The sequence below is a fragment of the Nansenia antarctica genome (assembly GCF_963989245.1).
Source record: "Nansenia antarctica genome assembly, chromosome: 5".
NCBI classification, from domain to species: Eukaryota; Metazoa; Chordata; class Actinopteri; order Argentiniformes; family Microstomatidae; genus Nansenia; species Nansenia antarctica.
The window spans coordinates 10,425,779-10,446,215 of NC_137690.1; the positions used below are offsets into that span (position 1 = coordinate 10,425,779).

The 20,437-nt window shown below is 43.4% G+C and overlaps 2 protein-coding genes across 2 annotated transcripts; one reads left to right on the top strand and one right to left on the bottom strand.

Annotated features, from left to right (window-relative positions):
• Positions 1 to 2,297: 2,297 nt before the first annotated feature.
• On the top strand, positions 2,298 to 3,677 carry LOC308157727 (zinc-binding protein A33-like; the record flags this gene model as incomplete). The annotated part of the gene is made up of 1 exon (XM_080531335.1): positions 2,298 to 3,677. The coding sequence occupies one exon, from the start codon at positions 2,298 to 2,300 to the stop codon at positions 3,675 to 3,677; it is 1,380 nt and encodes a 459-aa protein (XP_080387461.1).
• Positions 3,678 to 6,622: 2,945 nt separating this feature from the next.
• On the bottom strand, positions 6,623 to 15,924 carry LOC308157728 (uncharacterized protein; the record flags this gene model as incomplete). Its single annotated transcript, XM_080531336.1, has 14 exons — positions 6,623 to 6,990; positions 7,379 to 7,630; positions 7,731 to 7,846; positions 8,282 to 8,443; positions 8,956 to 9,063; positions 9,775 to 9,894; positions 10,643 to 10,767; positions 11,201 to 11,289; positions 11,476 to 11,555; positions 13,222 to 13,560; positions 14,271 to 14,407; positions 15,091 to 15,158; positions 15,370 to 15,421; positions 15,848 to 15,924. The coding sequence occupies 14 exons, from the start codon at positions 15,922 to 15,924 to the stop codon at positions 6,736 to 6,738; spliced, it is 1,980 nt and encodes a 659-aa protein (XP_080387462.1). The 3' UTR covers positions 6,623 to 6,735.
• Positions 15,925 to 20,437: the final 4,513 nt, after the last annotated feature.

The following is a 20,437-nucleotide window of genomic DNA, read 5'->3' on the forward strand; positions in this document are numbered from 1 at the left end:
CGAGGCCGCAGGCCGAGTAGAAGACAATCACAGCCGTGATATTCAGTATAACACGACCTCGAGTGTGATATTGCTTTTATACAACAGTTCTACAGCGCAATTTATTAGTTAACAGTAATAAGTGACAACAGATTATTATTTGTTTGTTTATTCAATCATTTATTTTGGCTCCGTCAAGAAAAAATAGTTCCGCAACGGGACTGTTCAACTGGACTGTTGCCTAGTAACCTGAACACAAACTAGCTACTTTGTATCGTGGCTAGCTACTTTGTATCGTGTACATTTATTTGTACATTTCCATGTATTGTGCAACCAGTGAAATATGACTCGGTTGACAGTCGCTTTGGTGGCATGTGTGAATGTGATTCAGACGAGTTGACATCAGACAGCACACTGCTCCATCGTTTCCTGTTCTCGGTGGATGGTCTCCAATAACTTTTTAGCAAGCTTTCAGACCTGCAAAACACATACGTTTTTTTGTTTAGATTTTTATGTTCCGCTACTCATTCATTATAAATCACAATTCAGATCGTAATCTCACCTATGCCCGCTCACTGCCATGATCTCCCTCGCCTCGAGTCCCGCATCGGACAGTTTCTGTATGGCAGTGGCTCTCAGGCTGTGGTTGGTGTAAGATGTGTGTGTCCCTACCTCTTTGCACATCCTCTGCAACATCTGTGCCAGCTGGTTTACTCCCAGGGGAACGGTGGTGTACCAGTAGCTGTCTGTCTCCGCTGTTACCCTCCTGGGCTGCAGATAGAGGGCTTTTGCATTGGGCGGAATTTTGGTCAGGTATTTTTCGAGAGATGCTACCGGGCAGAGGGGATTTCCTCGCTCCTCAAACATTGCGCCCCTACGATTTTCTCTGTCTCGCTCAAGTGGGTCTTTATGGTTTTTTGTTTCTTCATTGAATGTCATGGTGAAATACTTTTCTCCATTCTCATGACGTTTTAGTACGAATGAGTCAGGTTTGAGATCCCGGTTCCCCTCTTTACCCCTGCGTCCAAAGTGCAACTGAATATCATACCAGACCTTGTTCAGTAAACCTTTTGGATAGTCTGGATTTAATGTTGCAGAATATTTTAAGGTGCGCTGGTCTTCAGGTGATATCGGGGGGCGGTGTGTTGTTTTGTCTTTCCCTGCCCTTCTGAGCTCTTTCACAACACCTTTGAAGACATTATTGGCTGATGTGAATTCTGGGTCCTGCATCAGATTCCAAGACCGGCTAACCGGTGGCTCGTTGATGTAACGGTTTAGACCAGCACGAAGCCCAAGGTAGCTGCTGATGCTGTAGTGCTCCCCTTTAGTTGTCCGGATGGACCCAAAAAACTGCCTCAGGACTGTATTTAGCTCTGCCTTCTCAATGGACTGAATGTTGATGTCTATATGTTTAAGGCTTAGCCAAGTCTGGAGGCAGTTCAAGGCCCATGTTGTTTGCCTTACGGTGTTAATTTCATTTTTACTCTTCTCCAATTTGTCCAGGTCGGCCGGTGTCATATCAGCACACCTGGGGGTTTGCACTGAAGTACCTTCGTCCTCTCCTTCTGATTCATAATTTAAGTCAAATGTTATATTTGGAAATATATCCATCTTCTGTTTCTGTTGTAGGCTATATGACCGTTAATGTAGTCTAATTAACGGTAATTTAACACCTGTGCGGCGGAGTGATACATATAGTTAAAAGTCCCAGTGCTGTTATACTATATATCGTAACTCATGGAATGCCTCTTGTCCAATCAAATTACTTGGTCGGAACTAACTGTTGTATAAACTGAAATAAAGTCCTTAATTTCTTTTGTGAGATGGCTTACAATACATGATCATTAAGAGAGCGATAATGTCCTGGCTGACATTTTGACCTGTCTTTTTACTCAAAGGGTATTGTTATATTTTTTATCTTATGAATATCAATAGAATGGGGAGTAATGCAGCAGGAATTTCAGATAGAGATTGTATTTTTTATCGTATATCCGACTGGGAAATAAAGCAATCAATCTTAAACACACCCTCAACAGTGCTTATAGTGACAGTTGATAAGAGAGCAGGTGTGGTCACCTTTGTTTAGGGAGTGAGCAGCGAGAGTTCCTTCAAGAGAGTAAAGTAGCCAGTATAGGGTGTTAGACCTAACCAAGGGATCTCTGCTGATCGACTCAATCGATTGAATAGGCTCACCTTAGGCTCACCTTTGGTAAAACAGTCAAAAGAGAGGTAAAGGAATTGGTTTAATGAGACTTGCAATGGACGAATACTGTACAGGGACATGTGGATGGAAGGACTAGACTAACAATTTTGAGAAAATGGCAGAGAGACTCCTGAATAGTTTCCTCTGCTGCCATGTCTGTTCCGAGACGTTCAGAGATCCTGTGTCTCTGGGCTGCCACCACAACTTCTGTTCCAGCTGTCTGGACAAGTCATGGGATCAGGCCAACAACAAGAACTGTCCGGTTTGTAGAAGAAAATCTTCTAAGAATGAACCAGGAGTTAACTTTCCATTGCAGAAGCTAGCTGACTCATTCACAGGTAGAGATAAAGCAGGGTCATCTGGAGAGGGGAGAGAAATGTATGTTGTTCCAGATGAGGGTGGAGAGGTGGTGTGTCGTCTACATAGAGAGGAGCCTAAATGGTTCTGTGAGGTGGAGCAGAGAGCTTTGTGTCACCTTTGTGAAGACCCTGCTCACCACGGCCACACAGTGGTTACCTTAGAGCAGGCAGTGAAGGACCTGAAAGAGCAACTGAAATCTGATTTAGAGACCTTGCAGGACAAGCGGTACAAATGCAATGACGTTGAGGAGGCATACAATGAAGTGGTGGAGTACTCTGAGGGTCAGCTCGAGGCCACAGAGAGACAGATCAGGGTGGAGTTTGAGAAGCTCCACCAGTTCCTGAGAGAGGAAGAGGAAGACAGACTGGCTGCACTCAGGGAGGAGGCGGAGGAGAAGGGGAAGATTGTCACCAGAGAGGTGAAGAGCATCCAGGACCAGATCTCTTCTCTAACAGAGAGCATCTCTGCGGTGGAACAGGACCTGAAGAAACAGGAGCTGTCATTTCTCACCAGCTATAAACACACTCAGAGGAGCATCAGAGACCAGAGCTCACTGCCTGATCCACAGCTGGTCTCGGGAGCACTGATAGACGTGGCCAAACACCTGGGCAACCTGACATTCAGAGTCTGGGAGAAGATGAAGAAGATTGTCAAATATAGCCCTGTGGTTTTAGACCCCAACACTGTATCCTGCTGGCTCTCTGTGTCTGATGATCTGACCAGTGTGAGTTACACAGGCCAAAGGCAGCAGCTCCCTGGCAACCCAGAGCGCACACAGTACGCTACTGTATTTGGCTCTGAGGGGTTCAGCTTCGGAAGGCACAGCTGGGATGTAAATGTGGGGGACCATCCTTACTGGGATATAGGCGTGGCCAAAGAGACAGTCAACAGGACGGCGTTGGTACATGCCTCACCCAAGTATGGAATCTGGGCTATAGTGTTCAGGAGCGGTGAGTATACAGATGGAATGGGTAATGCACTCACTGTGAAGAGGAGACCCCAGAAGATCAGAGTACAGCTGGACTACAACAAGGGAGAGGTGTCCTTCTATGGAGCTGAAGACATGACTCACATCTGCACTCATAAAGAGACATTCACTGAGACACTTTACCCATACTTCTCTATCGTAGGCTGATGGTATTAATCGATATCAACCGTGATATTAAGATCTGCCCAAACAGAGGTGTGGCTCAGGAGGTAGAGCCGGCGTCTAATGATCGCAAGGTCAGCGGTTTGGCAGTTCAATCCCCGGCTGGCCACATGTCGAGGTGTCCTTGGGCAAGACACTGAACCCCAAATTGCTTCCAATAAGTGGGCCGGTGGCTCGCATGGTAGCTTGCTGCCATTGGTGTGTGAATGTGTGTGTGAATGGGTGAATGACAGGCCATGTAAAGCGCTTTGGAATAAGGCACTATGGTGCAATCCATTTAGGTGTCAGAGTGCTCTCATCTCAATAATGTTTGTGTATACGGGTGCATAGACGTGTGTGTGTGTGTGTGTGCTTGAGTGTAGTTGTAGTCGACTCAATCTACATGGAGGATCAATATATCACATATTTTTTATGAAACTGATAAGTTTATGAACTTATCTTTGATCTCAAGTCGTTCCCCTGGTGAAATAAAGGTTACATAAACAATAAAAAATAAAAAATGCGAGAACATTTTAATTTACTATGTTTTGTGATTCAGAGTATCACTATGATCTCTGTGATTCACGGGATCAAATGGTCCAAATTGCATAGAATGTAATGGGAAATTAATGTAATTTTAATGGTCAGTTAGTTGCTCTGAAACTATTCTCTCAACCTTTTAAATGATTGGCATAATGCTAATTGGTCCTGATTAAGAACCTGATTTTTGCCTGAAATCATACACGATACATGATTATACAATATAAGCTGTTAAATCTTACTGCACATTTGTAACAACTTGATCAAATGTTAAATACTGTACATTCTGCTACTTATCATCACTATGTTTTGTTAATTGATCTGTGTGTGTATGAGATGCAAAATTAACTGCTCTGATTGAATGAAACTGATTTATCATCCTATCAGTATAAAACTTTGAAGAACCCTAGGAGGCAGCCTTTTATTGAAAAAAAGTGAGGTTCAATTCTCATTTTATTGGCAACACCTTATTAAGGGTAATCATAATCATTATCATCATCTTTATTTGAGTGTACTTGTATGTGTTATCCATATGTATGAGGGCTAATTTAATAAAGCAAATATCAGAATGTTCAGATGTTCATGTTCAACTGGGAAGTTGGTCCTAACTGATTAAGCCCCAGGGAGTCTGTACTCCTAACTAAATCTAACCTAATCTATTATGGTGTTGACCTTTTGCAGAAAGTCCAGCAACAGTTTTGTAGATCAATTTGACAAACCACTGTAACTGTAAAGGCTCAGGCTGGATGATTTACAACTAGAAAATTGAAAACCGGATCATTCTGATGGATGAGAACAGAACACTTACTTTCGACAATGGGGCTTGCAATACATTGTACTGTAATGTATTGTAGGCTACTTTGGATAAGAGTGCCTGGCAAATTGGGCTACCCAAATGTAAATGTGTATTACTTAGAAAGCACGGATTCCAGGCTTCAAATTACTGGTAGAGCAGTAGAAAAGGAATGAATGTTCTCTGACATGACATGCTTTGATAAGCACGTTTTGATAAGCTCTTAAAGATTTTACTCATGTCTGCCACAGATAGTGAGAGCACATAGTCCTCCTGTACAGAGGGGGCCCTCATATCAGCTATGGTGTTAATGAAGGTATTCAGTTTCCCCTGAAGGGAGGCTTCAATATGCACCATGTTACTTGGTTTGCCTTTGTAGTCTGAGATACCTACCTCTCATTCTATCCTCCCCCCCCTCCCATCCTTTATTCTTTTCTTCTCCCTCTTTCTCTCTTCCCCTGTCCATTTATCCTTCTCTCCTTCCTACCGTCTCGCAGTAGGAATGAAAAATAGAACATTTAACATTAATCCAAGCTCATTCAGACTGCAGACATGGCATAATGTCATGTGACACACACACACACACACACACACTAAGCGATGAGGAGTCTGTGCAGGAGCCAATATTTCTAATGATTCATTGTCTTGTACATGATTCTTGTTATGATTCTTGTATATGATTCTTTTTTTTTCTGATTTTATCCCTTTTTCACCCAGTCTTGTACATGATTCTTGTTATGATTCTTGTATATGATTCTTTTTTTTTCTGATTTTATCCCTTTTTCACCCAATTTAGTATCCAATTGTACCCAACCTAGCATCCAATTATCCCCTGCCTATTGCGTAGGATCCGCCGCACGACCCCGTGGCCGGCAGCCCCAGAGGAGATAGCCAGGCAGACTAGCTGTCTGGCTTCTCGAGCCCGACACCGTTATTCCGGCACCCAGGGGGCGGTGTTGCGCGACGGATCCTTGTCCGGAAATAGTCCTATTCCCTGTGAGCCCCGGCCATATCCGGGTCTGGCGAGACCGGGATTCGATCCCAGTCCCCGGTGGGCAGCTTGTACTAGAGGCTAATGCTTAGACCGCTGCGCCACCGCGGGGCTACTTGTATATGATTCTTGTTATGATTACATTTCTATTGGGATATTGCCTCAGGCATAGCTGTAAACATGCTTAGCTACTATATTTGTTGCTGTAATCGCAGTTGCTTCTAGCTATGATATTTAAGATCACTTATCTAGTTACACAATCTTCAGCATAACAAGTTCATAAGATATGAAAAATGCACAAGCAAAAGTAATGGAATGCAATTTATTTTGTATTCACAGTGGACAGCAGCTCCGGCCAAGGCTGTTTGCAGTTGAGCGTCCTCTGGAGGAGTCGGGCGCTAGAGAGAGGAGAGAGAGTTCATATGAGCTTCACCAGGCCTATAGCTACAGAATAGAATACTTCATTAGTTTAGTTAGTATGTCCTTGGTCTATGTGTTCTACATGTTGACTTACCTCTGCTGTGTCCATCGTTGTGAAGATGGTTACAGGGTCTCGGGGGACGGAGGCCGTCTCCTCCAGATCTTCTGGAAGAGGGAACGCTTCTGTTTCTTTGAAGCTCCGCTCTCCTCACAAGGCGTCGTCTCAGCTGTCACTGGGCTGGCCGCTAGAGAGAGGAGAGAGAGTTCATATGAGCTTCACCAGGCCTATAGCTACAGAATAGAATACTTCATTCGTTTGGTTAGTATGTCCTAGGTCTATGTGTTCTACGTGTTGACTTACCTCTGCTGTGTCCCTCGTCGTGGGCAACCTCGATGCCCTCCTGTCCTGGGGCTGAAGGCTGGATACCTACCTTTATATCCTCCTGTTCTGGAGCTGGAGGCTGGACACCATCATTGATGTCCTCCTGTCCTTCAGCAGGAGGCTGGACACCATCATTGATGACCTCCGGTCCTGGGGCTGGAGGCTGGACACCAACCTGGTTGGTCCTCTTGCACTATATCAGTTGTTACAGAAGAAGAATCAATGACAGAACATATCTCTTAAAACCCCATTATTCCTACAACAACAATGCATAGCTTGTCTGCTGTTTTATGATAAACTGGTAAGACTTTACTTTTACATTACACTTCCTTAATGTGAAATTATGTGGAATGTGGCGCATAGAGAAGCAAAGAGGTGGGTTTGTTATTATCAAACTAGTAACTAAATTAGAAACGTTATGCTAGTTATTAATTAACGTTAATTTCGCAATGAAGACCGAACTGCAGCGTTTTAGCCAACACCTAGCTTGCTAGACAGGTGTGTTTTTTTTCTCCAGCTGACGTTATGTTAGACTCTAGAATCATGGGCATCATTTATTTTGTAAATTGTTTTTGTCCAACCTCTCTCCTAATCTCCTCAGAGGTCTGGGAGCGCGAGGAGTCTTCCTCTCCAGAAGACTCAGGTGAGGATCCACCCTGATAATGGTCACCGAGTTTGGACACAGCTTTCCCACAACCAGAGGGCAGTGGTCTGAGTTTGACCTGGAAGACGCCGACCAAAGGCCTGTGGTCTGACGTCTTAATCCCTGTACAACTCTGGTACTTGATGACCTTGATGTCACCTGCCTGTCTGCTCCTGTACAGTATTCTGTCCTAGAATACACAGAGACAGATGTACAGTAGGTTAAGACTCCTACATCAACAATGTTTCTTGCCCAAAGCCATGAGCGATGACGATGAATGGGTTTCTTACTGTGTAGGAAGGAGTTCTCTGCTTGGAGGAGGTGTCGTACACGTCACAACCGGTGTCAAACTTGTATGTGGGGCGGAAGTGAATCGGTGCCTCCTGGAAGCCTTTAAAGATAGTGCCTAGAGCAAAAATAGATCATAGAAGACTTCCTTTTGTGTACACAATACACAATGCCGGTCGAGAGAGGACACTGGCGTTTCGCCGCTTCTCCGCACGAAATCTAGATATACTTGCCGTATACAGAGTACATTGTCCTACAAAGACACTTAGATTTAGATTTAGTCATCTAAAAATTAATTAGACCCCTATACTTTCTTTTATTTATTTTTATATTTTTATTTTACTACTCTTTTCAGTTTGTAAAGCATCTTTGAGTGTCTAGAAAAGCGCTATATAAGTCTAATGTATTATTATTATTATTATTATTATTATTAGAATGCATTTTAAGTTATCATTCTCCATCTAATATCTTGAACCTTAAAACACATTTGGGTCCTTTTCGAGTGTTAGCATGTTGCAAGTTGTAGCTGTAGTGTAGCTGTATATAAACATACCATCCTTCATCTCCTGAGAGAGTTGGTCGTGCTGGAGCAGTGCAGACATGTCTGGGCCTTCAGTCTTGTCCAGAATGTTCATCACCCCTACACGGTCTTCACTGAGGCGGAAATTTAAGTCCCCGAACCAGAAGACCTCATCAAAGTGGGTGGTCACATCAGCTGAGAGACATAGAACACAGTCGGACATTAACACTGATGTTTCCACGCAAATACCTTGTTGGTAAAGGTTGTTCAGAGAACAAACAGAGCAGTCCCCCTGACTTAATTAGCCATGGACTATGACATTGCAGTAAGAGGAATACATTAGCACTCCCTTTCCCTGTAAAGAAACAACAGAACACAGTTTAGTCTGTTTATTTATTTTGTGTTGTTTCAATATTAAGAATGGAAAATTATGTTTATTTATTTATTTTGTGTTGTTTCAATATTAAGAATGGAAAATGATTAGTACTGTGGATACTGTAATTTATGTATTAATTCATGGATTATATCATTTAAGTATTATTGTTCTCACTTGGAAGTGAGGGATAGGGGTAGGACAGGATAAGCTGAGGCTTCATCCTACTCCCTTTCCAACAGTGATACCTGTACTTTTCCTTATTAGTTTTTTTTATTTTTAAACCATTGTTCGAAATAAAGATTCATTCATTCATTCAGTCTGGTCTACTTACAGGCTGTGGAGAGGTCAGGGTGTGTGTCAGGGGGGCATTTGGGAAGACCAAGTGTTTTAATGATCTTCTCGTAGTCCCGGATCCTCTTAGACACTCCTCTTACTCCGGCTGGAACACATGGACATAAAAACAAAAAAAAGCTCAACAATGCTACAATGCTACATCATCTAAAGACAAATCACTTAATCAGTACAATCATACTTAGGGCAGCACTCATCATGGCTGGATGACACATACTGGCTCCAGAACAGCTTCTTTCACAGCTTCTTTCAGCACCCCACCCCCACACCCCATGGGGTAAACTGACTATCAGTACCCTCCCCCACCCTCCACACACACACACACACACACACACACACACTGTGGACAACCATTTTAGCCTTGAGACTACTGCTGGTTGCACCACACACCTGGTCAATGTGAACACTCAATTACCCTTTGCACTACTGTTGTTTACAAATACTACCATTGCACATACCATTTTTTTTGTTGCACAGTGCACATACTCTTTTTGATATAGCCTTATACACCATACTGTACATAGCTACCATAACTGTATATAGCTTACTACTATCCTCTCCTGTATATACCTCTAACTACCGTACTGTACCTATCACTATGACTATCATGTTTTATCTATTAGATGCATATTTCGGTCGCATTTTGTTGTCTGGTACTTGTACTCTGCAATGACAGTAAAGTTGAATCTAATCTATAAAAAAAAAAAGGAATGGGCTTTCTGTTCCCTGTTTAGAATCCCATGTCATGCAATGGCATCTCTTCCTGAGCAGAACTGCATTTCCCAGAGGCCTCTCTTACAGGTAAAATGGGAGACGATGAAGAGGAACTTAGTCTCGGAGAAAGTGAGAGCAATCCCCAGAGCCCCTTTGGTCTTGATCAGAGGGAAGACCCGCGTAGAGACTTTGGCATGCTCCGCCCCTGCCAGGGACACACACACACTTATGAGGTTAATTTTGTTGGTTATGAATCAAAGAATGAATTCTGAGTTTAAGACGATTTAATTAAACAAAGCACAGGTATACAAGATATGAGAGCTGGATTCTGGTCTGGCTGGTCAGCTGGGCTGGGGTGAAATAAGAGAGCGATCTGCCCCTGTGCTCCCACCTTTATGTCCTTTCGTATGCAAATATCTACCACAGTGATCCTATCACAGTCACTACATAGATGCCTGAGGTGTGAAAAGTAGGAGACCCCAATATGATGTCACCTGGCCTTAAGTCAGGGGGCAGGTCACAGATCACAAGAGCCATTTTATAACATTCCTTCATAGCATACATACAGGCCCATACCATATACAATCCATGCATGTGTGTGTGTTTAAGTAGAAATATACTACACACACACACACACACACACACACACACATGCAAACACACATGCAGACGCACATACACGCACACACATTCACACACACACACACACACACACACGCAGACGCACACGCACATACATACATACACACACACACACACATACATACATACACACACACACACACACACACACACACACACACAGTCAGACTATGACACTAAACAAATGTGCATTGTAGCTTGATAAACGTGTATGCACAGTAGTAGCTAGACAGATCATGTTATATAACATCTGCAATGTCAATGACACTCAATGAAACATTCTATCTGACACAACATTCTCTGGACCGGACCTGTGCATAACCCGGCGATGTCCCTCCTGATGAACACGGTGAGGTACAGAACTCCGTGGGCGGCGGCGTGCTGCAGCTTGTAGCACGACCCCAGAACCTCCTGGAGACGGGCCTCCCACTGCCGCCTGTGACACACACACACACACACACACACACACACACGCAAACACACACACAAACACACACACGCAAACACACACACACATACACACACGCCCACACACGGACACACACAAACACACACACACACGCAGACGCACACACACGCACATACACACACACACATGCAGACGCACATACACACACGCATTCACGCACACACACACACACACACACACACGCAGACGCACACACACGCACATACACACACACACACACAAACACACATGCAGACACACATACACGCACACGCATTCACGCACACACACACACACACACATGCAAACACACGCAGACACACATACACACATGCACATAAACACCTCAGTTTTCACAACACTTAACCTCATTGTTATGACGTTATAACTCATTAACATAATCATGCCGTCTCATACACACCTGTTTCGACATCCCTCCTGGACTCCAATGACGTACACATCTTGATGATGCTCAGACTCAAACAAAAGATCCTCTAGGTTGTTTGGTCCCTGAAAATGACACATGATTTACTGTTGGTTTGGTAAATGGACCTCTCATGTCTACCTAGTGCCAAAACTGTGGGACGAGTAGCCGAGTCCAATTTTGCTCGAATAATAAATAAAGAAGAACATGTACAATACTAATAAGCGCTGCTTGCTACTGCAAGCACACTTAATAACACGCTGACCCTTCACCTTCTCTCCCTGCATGTTCCACGTGGTGATGTAGACGCTCAGGCTCTTCTCTGGGAGGTAGCGGTCCAGCACGTCAGGTTCTATCGGATCGCAGGTAAGTGTTTATTTCCTTTACAGATTTTTTTCAGGACTGGACTGTACATATTAAATGAGAGGTACATTTTTATATTTCGTTTAAACCACTGGGTGAAATTGTGTTTAGTTCTTTAATCCAGTGTCTTTCCCTCATCATTCTCTGTCTTTTTGACCAACAGGTTCCAGATTCCAGGCCTACAATCAGGAGATTCTCCCTACCATGATCTCTAAAATGTTCGTACAGTAGGGTGGATTCCTCAATACGATTTACCCTGTAAAGGTGCTGTTTTAAACGTTCAACGTTGATTTGTCCAAAACAAACCCAATTTATAAAACTGATCAATATCAGTCAAAACACTGCAGGTCAATGAGTTCGAGCTGAACGTCGCTGAGTGTATTATCCACACTGCAGGTTAAGGGAGAACAAATCATGTTCATTTAATTCTCAACTGTTTTGAAGTCTTGAAATCGCCTTGAAAACTCACCATTCAGAGCTCCTAACCAGTGGCGGCTGGTGCTAAATATTTTGGGTGGGGCACAGGTTATGGGGGAATGCTCCACGGGGAAGAATATCAACTTTAAAATCTGGATTTACAGTCGATTTTAGCATGAGAATAACAGTGTTTCCCCTAGGTTTGCTGCCTTGGGGGGGTGGCATGGACCGTGGCATGGACCCCCCCCCCCCAGGGGGTAAGACCCTGCGACATACCAGCGTCATGTCCAGGGGGTGTACTAACTTGTACATTAAGCCGCCTCACGCTACGGAAACAGGAGATAGGCTCCTTCCCTATGGGCCATTAGGCTCGAGAACCATCGGTTCTCAAGGCTACTTACTTATGTGGTCTTGACTACCTGTCCACTTTCTCACCTGGTTCTTGCTGTCTCTCTCTCTGGTGTGCCGATACCATCCTGCACTCTCTACTTCTCTCCCTCTCTATCCTCCTCTCTCCCTTTTGCTGTCAACCAAAAGGCAAACATAACAACCAGAGTATTTATAATCTAATAAGAGGTATAAATTGATCCATATCAACATATCTCTTAAAACCCCATTACTCTCTCACCTGGAAAAAAAAACATGTCGAACTATACTATACAAAACAGACATTTCAAATGCTTCAATCCACTGTCCATGTACATGTACTGCTGGATACTTACCTCGATGTCCACCTGTCCTGGAGCTGGAGGCTGGATACTTACCTTGATGTCCTTCTGTCCTTCAGCAGGAGGCTGGACACCATCATTGATGACCTCCGGTCCTGGGGCTGGAGGCTGGACACCAACCTGGTTGGTCCTCTTGCACTATATCAGTTGTTACAGAAGAAGAATCAATGACAGAACATATCTCTTAAAACCCCATTATTCCTACAACAACAATGCATAGCTTGTCTGCTGTTTTATGATAAACTGGTAAGACTTTACCTTTACATGACACTTCCTTAATGTGAAATTATGTGGAATGTGGCCCTCTTATAAATTCACTGTATATTTTCTGTTTTACCTTGCGCTTCATCGTTGAAAGGAATTTGCTGAGTTTCCCTTTCTTCTTCTTCCCACTAGCATCCCTCTGAGGCTGTGTGACCGAGGCTGTGGAGGTGTCGGATCCCATTGAGAGGGCCATCACCTGGTTGACCTCGGCCCCCACAGGAGGCTGACATGTGAGACTACCCTCACTACACACCCTCTCTACATTCTCCAGCAGAAATCCTACAGCACTGTGGCATTGCTGTAGCTCCACTGAGGTCTCCATTTTCCCTGACTGTGCCACCATGTCACCCAGGGTCTGATGCAACTCCTGCAACTCCTTCAGCTTCCCCTCCAGACCATCACCAGCACTAAGGACACTCGGACACCTCGAGGTGTCCAAGCACTCGGCTTCGTCCTTGAGCCTCTGCACAGACTCCAGCAGGTTCTCCTTCTCAACCAGCTCGTCCTCCAGGAAGGCGTTCCTCTCGATCACATGGTTCATGCGCTCGGACACCTCAGCTTGCACGGCAAGCTCATGCCGCAGATCTGCCCCGACACACAGGAAGAGCAGACACAGCATATCAGCCATCCATAATGGATAACATTCATCCAAACTAGCAGTATGAAGGATGTCAGGAATCTAACACGGTATATATCTCCTAGTAGCAAGCCAAGGGAAGAGTAGGCCCCCGTTTGAATAGTCTTGAAATAGATACATCCATCCATTCACTTTCTTTCCATTTCACCCTTATTTGACCAGGCAAGTTGCCTGAGAGAACACATTCTCATTTGCAGCGAGAATCTGGGGAACTGTTGCAGGGGGGAGGGGTGGGGATGAATAAGCCAACTGGTAGCAGAGGGTGACATGTTAACGCCTACTCTTGCGATAAGTGCCATGGGATCTTTAACGGTATTCAGGAGTCGGGACCTCGGTTAACCGTCTGTCTTTCTTTCCTTCTTTCCTTCCATGTATAAATCACTGATCTGACATGACTTGATTGGTGGTAAACAAGCAATGAAAATGTTGCTTTGACCAATCCAATCACATTAGATCAGTGACTTCCTCAAGGATGGAAGGAAAGGAAGGAAGGAAGGGTGCATTCAAGTACTCGAATAGGGTAATCAGACAATTGTCAATCAACCATCAGATGACTCATCCTTTAACAGAGAGGCTGGCTGGAGTGTAGAACTAAACAGAGACAGTTGTTGTTGTAACATTAGACGCTCCTGTGGTGAGCTCTCGGCCCGGCGCTCACCTCTGGCTTCGTCCTCGAGCCTCTGCACAGACTCCAGCAGGTTCTCCTTCTCAACCAGCTCGTCCTCCAGGAAGGCGTTCCTCTCGATCACATGGTTCATCCGCCCCTCAAAGACCTCCAGGAACATGATGTTCTCCCTGGGAGACGGCAGGGAGGGAGAGACAAGACAGACATGATTACATTAGAAACTGTTTAATTGGTCTTTAGCATCACCAGTTACATCAAACATAAAATCATTGTCATCATTAGTCACCATACACAACAAACTAGCTCATTACTGCCTACATTGGGAAAGCCGCCGTTGTCCATTACGTGCCAAAATTGTGGAACTCAGGGTATCAGAGAGGTGGACTCAGTAGACATTTTTAAATGACAGCTGAAAACAAATCTTTTTAACCAGTATTTTTTAACTGGCATATAATTATTAATACTTTTTTTCTTATTATATTCCTACTCATTTTTCATATTTTTATTTAAATATATATTATTCTTTCTTTCATTAAAGTTGCTCTGTTTATTACTGTATTATGGCTGTGCTGAACTATTCATTATTGTGACATGATTGTGCTGAACTGTCAAAGCACGTTGAGCTGCATAATCTAAGCCATTGTAGCTAGAATTCTATCCATGTGCTCTATGGGTGTGGACTGGCATTGGAGGGAATTATATTATAGATATGATAAAGCATCTAGAATGTTTGCTAATAGTTTGTGTGAAGTCCCTCTTCAACAGACAACCTAAATTGTTTTACTTATTTAGACAGGCTCACAAAATACTGAATAACTTCATGTAGGTCAGGAGAAGGTCAAAGCAGACTGACCTCTTTGCCCTTTCCAAGGCATCGTTGGACTGCTCCAGCTCTTTCTGCAGGTGGACCTCAAACTTCTCCTGCAATATCACAACAAATAGACAACAGATTATTTTTTCATAATAATAGTCATTCTAGAAAAATGTTGTATTATTATTATTATTGAAAATGTGTATTATTACTTTCACATATTATTAGCAATTAAATATGGTATTATTATTATTATATTCTTGATTTAATATTATTATTGATGTATTATATTATTGTTCTCTGCAGTTCTCTGTTTCGTGCCTTCAGTTCCGTCTCCAGCAACTCCTGCAGCTCCTCCTGAGACTGCTCAGCCCTGAAGACACAGACACAGACACAGACACAGACACAGACACAGACACAGACACAGACACAGACACAGACACAGACACAGACACACAGACACAGACACAGACACAGACACAGACACAGACACACACACACACACACACACACACACACACACACACACACACACACACACACACACACACACACACACAAAACAGTCAAAGATGTCCTACAGTTCAACATAGCTAAGATTAAGTTGATTCTTTGATCTGTGTGTTACTGGCAGAATTTGAACCCTGGTCTCCCACGTGAAAGACTCAAGCATCTCTCCCATTAAGCCAAGAGGACGTCCTCAAAGTCACAGTTCATAGGTCTCAGACAGGGCTACCTCATCACAAGAAGGTGCTTTCAAACCATGTGCTTGGCAAAAATCCAGACTCTGTCTCCTTACCTCGGCTGGTGTGCTTCTGGCTGCTCTTCCCAGAAACACTGAAAGGACGGGTACCTTTCTTTATTGGGTTCTCCCATGTCTTTACAGAAGGTATGGTTTTACAGCACCTAAAACAAATCTGAAGAAGAACGCCACATTATGAGAGCTTTCGCAACGGAGGTAAAAAAAAAAAAGGTGCGTTTTTTAGAGTCCGCGATATGTTATTGACGTTGCGAAATTTGGTAGGTCCTTTAGCTAGCTAGCTAACATTAGCATTATTGACCCATCCAGATCAGAAAAAGTGTGTACGCTTTCATCCTGGCGGCAGTGTGAGGGGAAAGACTGCGGCGGGTCTGCGGCGGGTCTCTATATGGATCGCAACAAGTGTCCAAAAAGTGTAGTTTGTTTTTCTTCTTTTGAGAGGTGATCTAATGAATCGTTGCTTGAAACAGGTGGTTAATGACAGGTGGTTAATGACCTTACCTTCTCTTCATGGTTTCTTCATGGTTTCTTCTGGAATCTGGTCTCAATCTTAGTTGTCTATCTAAACAACGGGACATGTGTGAGATGTTAACCCGTGTCTGCCAAGTTGTGATCAATGACACAGTGCGCGTGGTTTAATAGTGGTAGGTACACTCTAATACGTCATAAAGACCATTCATTCTTAATACGTCATAAAGGCATTCCGTTGACATCAATATTTATAACAATGATGTATTTTAAAATCGTCTATATATAAATATTCTCTTTCACTATAGAAATAAATTATCCAGATATGCCCTGCAGTGATGCATTTTTTTTTCCAACGGTTATGACAGCCTTCAAAATATCTCACTCATATCCAACAGAATATCAAAAATATCATCTTTTTAAATGTTAAAATCTCTGTAGAAAAATGTTTGAAATATATATATATATGTATATATACAAATAAAATTTGATGCAAATTATTTTTTATCTTTAAAAATCATTTAAAGCTGAATGGCATACTGTATATTTGCAAGTTATCATCATGACAATGACTTGCAGGATACTGATCACATGCATTTCACCATATTGAACTTATAGCCTATTTGGCAACATACTGAACTTATAGCCCATTTGGCAACAGAGGAGTGACCCTTGACATAATTTCCCTCCGCTTCAATTTGGCTTCCCTCCATAGTCATATCAGCTCAAAGGTGTAAATGCAGAAACAAACATCAGACTTCTCACAGGAGGTCAGAGGTCATGTGTGACCTAGAAGCCGACAGTGACCTCAACCCACTGGAACATAACCGCAAATTCAAGATGGCTGACAAGTAATTGGTGTCAGTTCCTTGTCAGATCATGGCATTGAAACATAAACATGTTACAGTACATGGTCCATATTCACCTCCCACTGGGTCTGATTCACTAAGCGGGTTGATGTCACTTCTTGGAGTGTGGCAGTCCTTCACTCTTTCTCTCACTCCCGCTCTCGTATTTGTTTCAGTTTTGATTGGACAGAGACAGTAGAGAGAGACAGGAAGTCAGGAGGCGAGGGTATGTCAGCAGGGCATGGGCACAAATTCGGACCCATGTCGACATATGGCCATTTGTGTGCTGGACCACCCCAGGCCATGGTGTTAGACCACTGGACCACCCCAAACTATGGTGCTAGACCACTGGACCAACCCAGGCTGTGGTGCTGGACCACTGGACCACCCCAGGCTGTGGTGCTGGACCACTGGACCCCCCAGGCTGTGGTGCTGGACCACTGGACCAGGCCACCACTAAACCTTTTACACTAGGTGCAACTTGCTCCTCTTTGTTCAAGACCAGATAAAACACCATGGGTCGTTTTTCCACAGACACGGCTTGAGCCTAGTCCTGGACTAAAATCACACTTTCAATGTCAAACCTCCACTGAAGATGCGTTTTAGTCTAGGATTAGACTCAAGCCTCGTCTGTGAAACCGGCCCAACAAGCAGAACGGAACATGAAACGGTCTTCGTTTGGGTTTTACTCCCATTCGGTCCTTCCCTCTCAAAACCTTTAGTTGAACTTTTAAACTTTTTCTCTCCTTCTCTAATTTCACTGTGTAAAGTCCTTTGAAAAGAACACGGGCAATGTGAACCAGGCCTCTATCGCTCTGTTTCAGTAAGACTGTCTGCAACGCCATGATTAGTGTAGGCCGGGCTTCCCTTTTGATCAGTGGAGGCCGGTGGAGGTAGAAATCGGAGGACAGGCTCATGGTAATGTATGGAATGAGGAATGATACCAAACACGTGTTTGATACAGTTCCTCGTGTTTGATACCGTTCCTCATTTCATGCCATGCATTACAATGAGCCCGTCCTCCGATTTCTACCTCCGCCGGCCTCCATTTTCGATAGTGACCGAGAGATTCCGTGACCTTGCTGCCTGTGATTAAACAAAACCCAGAATCTCGGTTTCTGTTGGAAATCTATCAGCGCCACTTGGACACAGGGCTCTTCTGTCTCCTGTTGCATCACTTTTGAATTCGTGGCTGACTGCCGTCCTTCTGCATGGATTACACTGTCTACGCTGTCTGCCTGCCTGCCTGTCTGTCTGTCTGTCTGTCTGCCTGCCTGTCTGTCTGTCTGTCTGCTTCTCTGTCTGTCTATCTGCCTGTCTGTCTGTCTGCCTGCCTGCTCCTCTGTCTCTGTCTGTCTGTCTGTCTGTCTGTCTGTCTGTCTGTCTGCCTGCCTGCTCCACTGTCTGTCTGTCTGCCTGTCTGCTCCTCTGTCTGTGTGTCTGTCTGCTCCTCTGTCTGTCTGTAGAGTAGTTTTTTCTTCTTCTTCTCTCTGTGGTAGAGAAGTCCTCCTGTAGTTCTTCTTCTTCTGTCTCTCTCTCTGTGGTAGAGAAGTCCTCCTGTAGTTCTTCTTCTTCTGTCTCTCTCTGTGGTAGAGAAGTCCTCCTGTAGTTCTTCTTCTTCTTCTCTCTCTGTGGTAGAGAAGTCCTCCTGTAGTTCTTCTTCTTCTTCTCTCTCTGTGGTAGAGAAGTCCTCCTGTAGTTCTTCTTCTTCTGTCTCTCTCTCTGTGGTAGAGAAGTCCTCCTGTAGTTCTTCTTCTTCTGTCTCTCTCTCTGTGGTAGAGAAGTCCTCCTGTAGTTCTTCTTCTTCTTCTCTCTCTGTGGTAGAGAAATCTTCCTGTAGTTCTTCTTCTTCTTCTCTCTCTGTGGTAGAGAAATCTTCCTGTAGTTCTTCTTCTTCTTCTCTCTCTGTGGTAGAGAAGTCCTCCTGTAGTTCTTCTTCTTCTTCTTCTCTCTCTGTGGTAGAGAAATCTTCCTGTAGTTCTTCTTCTTCTTCTCTCTCTGTGGTAGAGAAATCTTCCTGTAGTTCTTCTTCTTCTTCTTCTTCTCTCTCTCTGTGGTAGAAAAGACCTCCTGTAGTTCTTCTTCTTCTCTCTCTGTGGTAGAGAAGTCCTCCTGTAGTTCTTCTTCTTCTTCTCTCTCTCTGTGGTAGAGAAATCTTCCTGTAGTTCTTCTTCTTCTTCTTCTTCTCTCTCTCTGTGGTAGAAAATACCTCCTGTAGTTCTTCTTCTTCTCTCTCTGTGGTAGAGAAGTCCTCCTGTAGTTCTTCTTCTTCTCTCTCTCTGTGGTAGAGAAGTCCTCCTGTAGTTCTTGGTTCTCCGTGTATCTTGTTGTGACTGATTTGATTACCTCATTGTCGGGCACCAATGATCTGTGAGGCAAATACCTCAGTGTAACAGCACCATCTACAGGTTCTGATGTTTACATGAGCGTCAACATGTGACTTTTTTTTGATTGATTGAAAACTTTATTAGAAGATTTGCAGAAGTAGGTACATGAAAGTACATATTACATACAAGGTCAACTAACAGGATAAAAACCCAAGAAAGCCACTGGCTTATTTCAATTGGGGTCCTTGATTGACCAAAGTAAGTGAAATGAAAACTTGTTGAAGAGAGCAAAAACGCAATGTATGAAACATTACAGGAAAATATCTTCTGGTCAACTATTTGTAAATAAGTAAATAATTGACTTTTGGAAAAACATTGGTAATATCTGTCAAGGACAGTTTTTGGCCCTCTCAGCCACGCCTCCCAATGGTAAGCTTTTTTTTTTTTTAGTATCAACCTGGTAGTAATCAAGTTTTTGTTACGTCACATTACAAGTGTACTTACAAGTGTAACAGAGTGAAATTCTTAGACTTCGGTTCCGTGACATTTTATAATAATAATATTTTTTTTAAAAGCTAATAAAATCAAGCTTATCTGTCCCTCTCGTCCAGTACATTGTCAAGTGAAGCCAACATTGCTACTTGTTGAGGGGCTTTTAAACGGCATGTGTTATTGACTGCAAGTTTGGTACACATGAGACAGTCAATATTGTGCTTAACACCCCATGTCAATGTGATCACTCTTTAACCTTTGCACTACTGCTGTTACCGTACTTGCCATACTATACCTATCACTATCATTGTCAAATTGTTATATCAAGTGCACTTCTGGTTAGATGCTAAACTGCATTTTGTTGTCTGGAACTTTTAAGTTGAATCTAATCTAATTTAATTGAATTATTTCATATATAATGCATATATAGCTCTCTTGAGGTCCAAAGAAAAATATAATAAACACAGCAGTTGTCAGACTGTACAATAGCAATA